Here is a 10,705-nt window from a genome sequence, read left to right as displayed (position 1 = left end):
ATCAGACTTTGAACAAATCTCAAAGATAATAGTTAATTCATTCCCAAGAATCAGTGAAACTATATTCAAGGCAATACAATTTCTAGCACTTTATTCTAATATCAGAGGACCAAAATCTAATCTATTTATAGCTGTGGTTACATCTGTGGAAACGCTTTCAGAGACTATCTGCTCATGCTCAGGAATTCTTGGGAGCTGGGAGTCCTGGTGGGCATGTTCAAGCTTCCATTTACTTCAATGATTACCTATATCAAAAACCAAAATGAGAATCCACTTATTTACCTATTTGATGACAATTATTAGAACTATTTACTTGGAAAATAAAAGCAAGGAAATACCCATCACCCAAATAGTAAGGCAAGGGAGATACACCGAGAGAATGGAGGCAGCGTGAAAGGGGCACAGGCTTTGGAGCCAATATTGGGTTCAAATCTCTACTGTCACTTGTCAACTTTGTGGTTACGAGCAAACTATCATGAGTCTGTTTATTTTTACAATGTGATAAAGCACCACCCTTTTCACAGGGTTATGGTGAAAAATACATGAGATGAAGGAACATAAATGAGGCCATAAATAGGCAATCAGTAGCTCCTTTCAACATTCTCTCCTTGTGAAAATCAGTTCTCCTTCTGTCATTCCTTGCTTAGAACTCCCCATATTCTTCCAGAATAAAGATTAAACCCCCAAGCTTGCCTTTAAGGCCCTTCGGCTTTAAGCCTTTGATTCTCTTTGCTCTCTTTACCTCTAACCTTTAAAGGGATTCCCCTAATCCACCCTCACCTCCACCTCAAACAAGCCTCCTTCTGTTGTGCTCTTATGCTTTCTTTCTGAGGGGCAGCTTCTTCGGTTGACCATAGAATGTATGCTTGATGAAAGCACAGACAATGCCTGTCTTGTCCACCACTGTATACTGCTGGAACTAGAAACACAATAATGTCTGGCATAGTTGGTGATCAATAAAGAGCTGACTGCTTATTTCCAAGCAAGCGGAAGCCAAAGACCACACATCTGTGGTCCTGGTTACCAACAGGTTATATATCTGGGAGATTAGATTTGTGTCTAATAGCAACCATGGTGGCTTTTTTCCTCCTTTTAAAGGGAAAAAACTGAACTTACTCATCCCTCTGTAGAATCTACACATTTTGCTTGAGCAAAAGTGATACCAAGTGAGGGCTAAAGATGTTGATCTAGTTGACTTCTCAGTATTCCCCCAGGTGTGCTTCGTACAGTTTTATAGACCTTAACTCTAGATTCTGATTCAGAGGAGCAGAGCAGGACCCAGGAATTCGTATTTCAAAATATGTGTCCCAGGTGATTCTTATGCTCAGGCAAGTTGGAAATACTTGTTCTAGAGCGCTCTCTGTCTGGGCTGCACAACAGAATTACCCAGAGAGTTTTGAAAAATCCTGATGGCTGGGCCCCACCCTCAGAGATTCTGATATACCTGACCTGTAGTGCAGCCTGGGATCTGGATTTTTTAAAGTTCTCTCAATAATTTTAATGCAATAAAGCAAGAATTACCATTTCAAGGGGCTTTTGAAAGGGTGGACTGTGGACTACCAACATCTAGAATCATCTGGGGTGCTTGCTAAAAATGCAGTCTTCTGGCCTTGAGAATTAAAATTTTTAATATTTGTAGTTGAGTTTTTCAGAAAATACAGTGGCATGTGTTCAGAAACTGCCACTGCAGAAATCACCTAACCCATTCCCCCCCGACCCTTTCTCTGGTTGGGGAAACTGAAGCTCAAGAAGGCAAAGAACATTTTCAGAGTCAAACAGTACGTCCGTGCCAGAAACCCACCAAGGACTTAACTCAGGTCTCATGCCTCTTAGTCTACTGCTCTTTCCATTGCACACATTCTCTCTTTCCAAAAGGAAGATGGCAAGTAAGATGGTGACAGGTGTTGGTCTCTATCTGTCATAAGGGCTTGTCTGCACACATTTAAATGCTTTTTGAAAAAGCACCCAGTGACAGTAACTCAACAACAGCCATACCCGTGATTAAGGAGCTGACTTGCAACACCAGGTTATTGGATTTCTCCAGGATGCACTGGCTCTCGGGGTCTAGGCTGCTGGCTGCTGGCCGAAGACAGTCCGTCTGACTCTCCTGGCACTGCAAGATGGCAGTGTGGGTCTGAGGGCTGAGGGGGAGTAAAGGCTTGGTGAGCTTCTGGCTGAAGTACCGCTGCATCTGATCTAGCTCACTCAGATTCCTCCTGCAAAAGAGAGGGAGAAGACAAAAGGGTCATTTACTAGGATTACGAGCATCTTTTATGTTCTCTTGACATTCTATTGCTTGAGCTAGGAACTTACTCTCACTTGATCAATTAATAGCAGGGCCCCTCTCTCTCCAATCCACCAATTCATCCTTTACCAACTACAATCCCACTGCCTAGGACATTTTCCTCATTCTGTCTGGCTAATGTAATTCCTCTTCTCATATCTAGCAAATATTCTACCTCCTTATAAGGAACCATTCTTATCATCGTTCCAGTCCTCACTTTCCCTAACTCTGGGCTAGCACTGATCTGTACTACTTTAAAGCCATTTCTGGCATACTTCAGTCCATGGGGTTGCAAAGAGGAGGACATGCCTTAGTGACTAAACAACCACAATTCTTGATCCTTCAAGTAAGTGACCTCTTATAGCAAACCTTCCTTGACCCTCTAAGTTGGTTTAAGGGCCATTCCTCTGTGCTCTACAGTTCTTTCTATACTCTTCAACCACATGATTTGTTTCACATCAATTTCCCCTAATGTGATGTGAATTCTGTGCTGACTCCTTTGTATCTACTGCACCTCGGACAGTGCTTGGCACAAAAAATGAATGCTGAATGGATAAACAGACATGAATAAATGTCTTAAACATCTTTAATTCAGAAGTCTTAAATGGGGATACATTCGTTCTTACTATTCCAATGAAAAATTATACCAACCATGATCACCTTCACTTGCATAGGATTTTATGTTTTATGCTTTCAAATACATTATCTTGTTTAATACTCATCCAACCAGATGAGGCCAGCAATTACTGTTATACAAATAAGGAATGTGAGGTTCAGAGAATTTAAATGATTTGTCTAGACACGCAGTAGCACACAGTTACTCAGAAATTGGAACTCCAAGACTTATGCTTTTTCCATTATAGTAAATGGGCTCTGTTCCAACTGGGTTCATTTCTGCCTCATACCTCTGCATGCCAGAACCTGGGTTCAAGCTGCTCTCTTCTCTGTCCCTGTCCTACTCACTTTTTAAGGTGTAGGTCATATTTCTCCCTTTCAGAGTCCACTGCCCCAAATCAGTGGACCACCTCTCCCTTCAACTCCTTCACTCTTGGCATCTAACCTTCTGCCTTAAAATTTCCCTTAGTTTTTCCATTATGTGTTAGTTTAGCTTCCCTAACTAGGCCATGAGCATCTGGTAACAGAAGACAGTATATCAAACTTCTCTATTTCTCTAGGTTTCTCAATGTGCCTGGCACAACTGGCAAAACACAGACATTAAACACCTGTGAAGTAAACAGAAAGTCTTTCTATCCTTTTGTTAAGAACAGTCTGTGTATCTTAGAGTTGAATCTAAATTACATGAGAGGACAAACCTGATCCTTAGTCTATCACTAGAAGCAACAACTCTATCAAATCACAGTAGATTTACTTAGGTGTTTACATCTGGGTTTATGCTACACAGATTAAATACCTGAAGCAGGAGCATGTAGACACATGTAAACTTTATGAAGCTTTAGAAAATATGCCAACCCAACTGCCCTTGTTTGAGGTTCTGAGTATGGAACCTATTGACACCAAGCTGCAATTTTCTCGTCTGTGAAAAAAGTTTGGTAATACTCACCCTGCAGGCCTCACAGGATTGCTGTGACTCAAATGAAACACTTGTTTTAGGGCTTCGTGAACCCAAAGAAGTAATGCAAAATTGACAGTATCTTGTTTCATCTCTTTTGTAGAGAATCTGTCTATGGCAGTGGTTCTCAAAACCTGGCTCTAGGACTAGCGGCAGCGTCACTTGAGTGATGCAAATTCTTGGGCCCCATCCTAGACTTACTGAATCAGGAACTTATGGGTGGGTTCCAGCAATCATTGTTTTAACAAGCCCTTCATGTGATTCTGAAACACACTAAATTTTGAGAACCACTCCTCTAGGGCAGTGGTTTGTAGCCTGATGGTTTTAGCCCGAGGGGGACATCTGGCAACATATGGAGACATTTTTGGTTGTCACAAGTCGGGGAGGAGTGCCACTAGTATTTGGTGGACAGAGACCAGGGATGCAGCTAAATATCCTATAATGTGCATGACAGGCCCCCAGAGGCAAAATACATGGCTCAGGTGTCAAAGGTGCTGAGGCTGAGAGAAACTGCTCCAGGGCAAAGCAGAGTTCCTTTTTCTCTTTCTTCATTGGGTTCTAGTGTGTCATGGGAATGATCTAATAAAATGCAGCCAAACTGTTGATGGTTTTACTTGGCCTGCAGTCTCCAGCATCTTACTAAACTGAGAAACTGAACATATTACTTCCTTATAAGTTTGAGCAGTTCCCCAGTCTACAGTGCAACTGATCAGTCCATTCTAACCCATGTTCCACCAAAAAAGATTTTGCTAATCTTTCATTTTGTTTGTTTTATGAAATCAAACAATAGGTTATTAATTTTTCAAAACAAAATCTTTTTAATATTTGTTTTGTCAAATTTTACACATGCTCTTCGTCCCAGCTCCATATCTTTCCATTTGAAAGTCAAGTCCAAACAGCCTGACGCTCAATGCCTTTCAAGATCTGCCTCCCACAGAACTTGTCCTGCCCCTTACATCTTATGCTCAGCTTCACTCTAACTTCACTGCTTTCCCAAACTAGGCTTATTGTTTCATGCTCCTTACAACATTTTTTTCCTGAACAGAATGCCCTTCACATTTGTTGACTTGTTCCTTTAAAGACCAGATCAAATGTGATTTCTTTATATCTTTTCATGACCAACCTAGAATGTTAGTCATTCTTCCATGTACTCTTGGCCAGGAAATTTGGAACTCTTAATCATACATACATGGTTATAACTATAATGGCAACATGGCTATCTCCTCTGCTGGGAATGGCAGAGCCATGACTGGAAATCAAGTCTATCTGACTCTGAAGCCAAATCCTTCCCATTGCACCCCCTTCTTACTAGGTAATCCAGGGGCTGGTCCAGATGAGCTATAAAGATCCTTTCAATTCTCACAGTGCTTTTCTGGCTCAGATGCTGACTGAGCTAAGAAAGAGACAGGGAAGCATTAACAGGGCAGATGCTGGTCTGGAAGCACCCAGTGGCTGTGAGGATAAAGACAGGAGGCAGGACGAGGCTTTGTAAATTGTAGAGTAGATGTGAGGGTGGTTATTTGGTGACTCATCTAAAGTTTCTGTATTTATAGGTGGGCCAGTACTATAGCCCCCTGAAGGAATGGAAGGCTCCAAGCTGAGACAGACTCATCTGTGAAGAATCCTGTGAGGTTCCAGGTTCACCTTGACACTAACATACATGAAAGCCCCTGCAAAACATCCCAGAGCAGTGGTAGCTGATGGAAAACATACTGCAGGCTGCCTTTGCCCATTCACCTTGTGCTCCACTATGGTTCTCCGTGTCTTTTCTCAGTGGAGAGTCTCACCTGAGAGAAGTCAGAATGGAGGTACGGGAGGACAAGGGTGATGTGGTCAGTCTGTCGTCATTTGGCAAGACTGCCTCTGCCTGCTGCAGGGATTCATGGAATCGGCGGATGTTCTGCACATGCTCTTCATGGCGTGATGCCTGGCTTCTTGTGGTACCACTTCTGTTGAAAATAAGTGGGGGCAAAATATATTCCCAACCAATGAGAAAACAATAAATTTGTGACAACAAACAGCTCACCCTCCTGACATGGCACTGCAGATCCATCCCCACCACCACAGTTCTAGCTTCACTGGCTCAAGTGCTTGGATTACAATACCTCCTGAGTAATTCTGCCTACAGTTTTATTCATTCTCCTTTTATAAATTCTCTACCTTATAGCCTCAGTGATTTTTTAAAAACACAGATCTGAAATAACAGTAACCACAATATTTATAGAGGACCAGCTTGCCCATTTCCATAAGGAATCCAGCAGAGACTTGTGATATAGGGAGTATGTTGAATCTATAGATCAATTTGGGAAATACTGCCATTTTTACAATATTAAGTCTTCCAATCCATGAACACAGATATCTTCCCATTTATTTAGAACTTTAATTTCTTTCAACAATGGTTTATAGTTTTCAGATAATACATTCTGCACTTTCCTGGTTAAATTTATTCTTAAGTATTTTATTCTTTTTGATGGTATTATAAATCTACTCATTTTTTCAATTTCATTTTGGATCATTCATGCATGGCTGATGTATAGAAACACAACTGATTTTATATATTACGTTTTGAAAGTTTCTCAATTTGGGGTGGTGGTGGAAGGATAAATTAGAAGGTTGGGATTAGCACACTAATATATATAAAACTAACACACATATATATATACAACTAGCATACTAATATATATATATATATACACTGCTGCTGCTGTTGCTAAGTCACTTCAGTCGTGTCTGACTCTGTGCGACCCCATGGTCTACAGCCTACCAGGCTCCTCTGTCCATGGGATTTTCCAGGCAACAGTACTGGAGTGGGGTGCCATTGCCTTCTCCGATATACACACTACTATATATAAAATAGATAACTGGGAATTCCCTGGTGGTCCAGCAGTAAGGACTCTGCACTTCCAATGCAGGGGGAATGGGTTTGATCCCTCGCTGGGGAACTAAGATCCCATGTGCTACACAGTGAGGCCAAAAAAATAAAAACATTAAAAAAAAAAAAAGATAGGGCCTCCCTGGTGATCCAGTGGTTAAGAATCCACCTTACAATGTAAGACACCAGCTCAATCCCTAGTAGCCAGGAAGATCCTACATGCTGAGGAGCAACTAAGCCCATGGACCACAACTACTGAAGCCAGTGGACTCAGAGCCTGGGCTCCACAACAAGAGGCGCCACCACGAGGAGAAGCCCACACACTGCAACAAAGAGGAGGCCCCACGTATGGCAACTACAGAAAGCCCATGTGCAGCAATGAAGACCTATCACAGCCAAGAAATAAAAAAAAGTGAGGACCTACTGTAGAGCACAGGCCACTACACTCAACATTCTGTGATAACCTGTAGAGAGAAGAATCTGCAAAGGAATAATTGCATCACTGTGCTGTACACCTGAACTGACATGATATCATAAAGCAACTATATTTCAATAAAATTATATATTGTAAATCAATTATATTTCAATAAAAATTAAAAGAACTGTAAGACATCAAAGTTTATCAGTTTAAATTTATAATGCGGTAAAAATTGATAGTTAAAACCTACAGAAACAAACCTCTCTGAGGTCACCAGTAATTTTTAGGAGTATAAAAGAATTTTGAAGTGGAAATGTCTGAGAACCACTGCTTTATTAAGGTATAACTGATATACAATGAACTTTACATATTTAAAGTGTATAGTATGATGTGTTTTGACACAAACGTACCTCTAAGGAAACCATTACCATTTCAAGATAATGAACATATCCATCACTCCTAAAAGTTTCCTCCATCTTTGAAAATTCCTCCCTCCTTCCCACTCCATTCATCCTGCTTTGTCTCTAGGCAACCACTGATTTGCTTTCTCCCATTCAAGCTTAGTTTCTGAGATCAGAAACCAGATCGGGCATGTTCAGGGTGGTATGGCTGAAGACTGATTTGCCTTCTGTCACTACAGATTAGTACACATTTTCTAGAATTTTATACAAATGGAATCACATGCAATGTACTCTTTGTCTAGCTTTTCTCTCTCAGCATAATTATTTTGAGATTCCTTTGACTGTCTCATTGACTAGCTATGGTCAATGTAACATCTATAAAACAGGTTAAGAGAAATTTTCTAAACTAGGGCTTCACAGACACATGGGCTCCTTCTATGCAGAGGCTCTCTTCATGTGGTAGAAATGCTATATAGCACTCAGACAGGCCTTTGCGTGGCTAAGCAGTATAAGAGCATCTTTCCTGGAATAAATGGTCTCAGTAACTGCTACTGTAGGAGTGGCTGCTACACGATCCCTTGCCTTCTCCCTAAAGTGGAGAGAGAGACGTGGAGAAGACTGATGGAGGCAGAGGGATGTCAAATGGTACTAGGGCCTGAGGAGAGTGGGGTGGAAAGAAGCAATCTTAAATCTTAGATTCTATCCTTTGACAGGATGGAATGTATTCTAGCCCTAATATACATAAGCATATCCAGTTAGTTTGGTGAAATGAGAATGCCAGGTGCTTTTTACACAATAACCTGGCACGTAGGTTTGGGAGGGGAAAGGTCATGTTATGTTTCTCACATAGCTGATGATTGCTTTTAGGCATGAAGGTTAAAGGTCTCTGAGAAGAAACGAATCCCTTGCACTGAAGCTACCCTTTTGATAGCAGTAAAATTTTTAGTACCTAATTTTATAAAAATTTTGTTTTCATATGATCTTGGGGTTCCCTGGGCTTATGAAAGAAGGTCACTAGTCTTTGCCTGTTTCTCATTTCTTCCTCTAATAAAGGAAAGAGAAATGACAAGCTAGTTTCCACACTTCCATTCTGGACCCCATCTCTTCCTGTCATCAAGAAATCACTCACCTCCCAGGAGAGGAGAAATCAACCTCCTTTGATGAGGGGTGAGCAGGCAGTTCTGGGGTCTGTCCTGCAGTGCAGCCAGGGAATGCAGCATACACAGCAGAGGCAGGGAAGGAGACGGTACTGTATACTGGGATCTGCAGAAGCAATGAGAAAAACACTTGTGCACACTTGTCACAAATCCTTTTGGAATAAAGCAGTATAAATAAATTTGTAAAATTTATTGTATAACTTACTATTTTCTGTTGAACACTGTACCAAGCAATAATTTATATGCATTTTCTCATTTATATATCACACTCTTGTGAGGGAGGTACTATTATCATCCTTATTTGACAAACTACAATGTCAGACTGCTTTTTAAAAGTTGCTTTATTTTTATTTATGCTCTTGTTTCCTCCATCTAGTTTGTGAACCCCTGGCTAGACATCTTACATTTTCTTTACATGTGAGGATAATCTGGCTGTGATAGTTCTTATCACATGATTACTCGGGTTGATGTAAAGAAAAGGCCCTCCTACAAAGGGGATTATTTAAACTATCATTTTCTCATGCATGCATTTATTCACTCAGTAACTCATCTGACATTTACTGAACCCCACTCTGCCAAACCCTGGATCAGGCATGCGTAACACAGTCTGCCCTTGACGGAGCTTCCCTATCTGGGACAGTCTGGAAAATTTTCTTTTCCTTTATGGTTAAACTCCCTGAAAGAGTTGTCTATACTTACTAACATCAATTTCCCTCTTCCCATTTTCTCTCTTTTTTTAAGAGACCAAAGATGTTACCATAACTTTTTATTTTTAAAGTTTATCTAATGTGGTTTCAGGTTCCACACTCTATCTAACCTTATTTTATTAAAAAAATTGAGATTTAATTCATGTATTATAAAATTCACCCTTTGAAAGTAAGTGTTCAATTCAGTGGTTTTTCAATAGTATCCATCACCACCATGTAATTTCAGAATATTTTCACCCCAAAACGTCATTAAGTCATTATAAAACAGAAATGCATTCTATACACTGGAAAGTACCAAACACATGTAAACTATCTTTTTATAGGTTTTGCTCAGTAGAACTTTATTGGTTAAGGATGTGAATAAAGATACATACCAGTGATCCTGGGTTCCCCACCTCACGTCTTGCTTGTCTTTCTTCTTTGAGATGAATCAAACTCTCCAAAGGGGAGACAGCAACTTTTATCTGCCCTTGGCACTCTCCACTGAAGTCTGTGATGTTGTACCAGCCACAGACAAACTGGAAGCCAGAGAGAAGTGGGGAGAGGTCCACAGAGGCAAAGCCAATCACCCTCTCCTCATCTGTGGGGGAGAAAGAAGAGCTGGGCAGTGTGGCCGGGCACATCTTGCCACTGGGCTTCAAGGTGGCACACAGAGGTGGTTTAGGGGGTGGGAGGGTTCAGTGACTCCACAATCAACAGAGAGTACAGATAACGAGGATAAGAGGCTGGCAACCATAGCCTGTTTTCCAACTACTGTATATTTTTTTGTATGGTAGGGAAAAGCTCGCAGGGTTGAGCTCTGTCCTCTTCATATAGGCTACTGGAAAACATCCCTTAAACATAAGAGACACTTGTTCTTCTTCCTAGGGCACCAGGTCTCACTGATTTTCCTTAGGGAAGTGGTTCTTGAAAAAAAATCACTCTTGGAATTATGAATGATTTGCATTTTCTTACTTATAGTTCTCTGTATTTTTCAAATTTTCTATAACATACACATGTATTATATTTAATTAAGAACACATACACACACACAGAAGACAAACAATCCCCTAAAAAACCAGTACAGGGTACAAAATGAGTTTGGGCTCAGGCGGCTCTTAATGACAGAGAAGACCCCTTCTTGGTTGGATAAGCTACCATGCAATGACCTTTATTTTCAGATTTACTGCTTCCTCACTTCTAACATGAAAGTAGCTGAGGACAAACAGACCCCTGTCCCCTTACATGCTCCTATTTTGTATAGGCTCCACTCCCTACACTGAATCAAGGACTGATTCTACCAAACATGGACACAAT

The 10,705-nt window shown here is 40.9% G+C and overlaps 1 protein-coding gene across 8 annotated transcripts in view; it reads right to left on the bottom strand.

Moving 5' to 3' along the window:
• Positions 1–10,705, bottom strand: part of C2CD3 (C2 domain containing 3 centriole elongation regulator) — a 123,964-nt gene that overhangs the window by 22,416 nt on the left and 90,843 nt on the right. For 7 of the 8 annotated variants that reach the window (XR_002311300.2, XM_070473260.1, XM_070473262.1 and 4 more), the window contains 4 exons: positions 9,784–9,989; positions 8,675–8,808; positions 5,642–5,803; positions 1,996–2,216 (listed from right to left, as the gene is read on the bottom strand). Coding sequence is in view for 7 of the 8 variants with exons in the window: in XM_070473260.1 (XP_070329361.1) it covers positions 1,996–2,216; positions 5,642–5,803; positions 8,675–8,808; positions 9,784–9,989 (723 nt within the window). In the remaining variant the exon portion in view is untranslated. Of the gene's footprint in view, positions 1–74; positions 246–1,995; positions 2,217–5,641; positions 5,804–8,674; positions 8,809–9,783; positions 9,990–10,705 lie in introns of those variants that run through there. The other variant, XM_070473263.1, reaches the window with a different exon arrangement.

Source organism: Odocoileus virginianus, chromosome 10 (assembly GCF_023699985.2).
Source record: "Odocoileus virginianus isolate 20LAN1187 ecotype Illinois chromosome 10, Ovbor_1.2, whole genome shotgun sequence".
Taxonomy (NCBI): Eukaryota; Metazoa; Chordata; class Mammalia; order Artiodactyla; family Cervidae; genus Odocoileus; species Odocoileus virginianus.
Note: the sequence above shows the minus strand (reverse complement) of the source record. Positions and strands in the feature narration are given on the sequence as shown.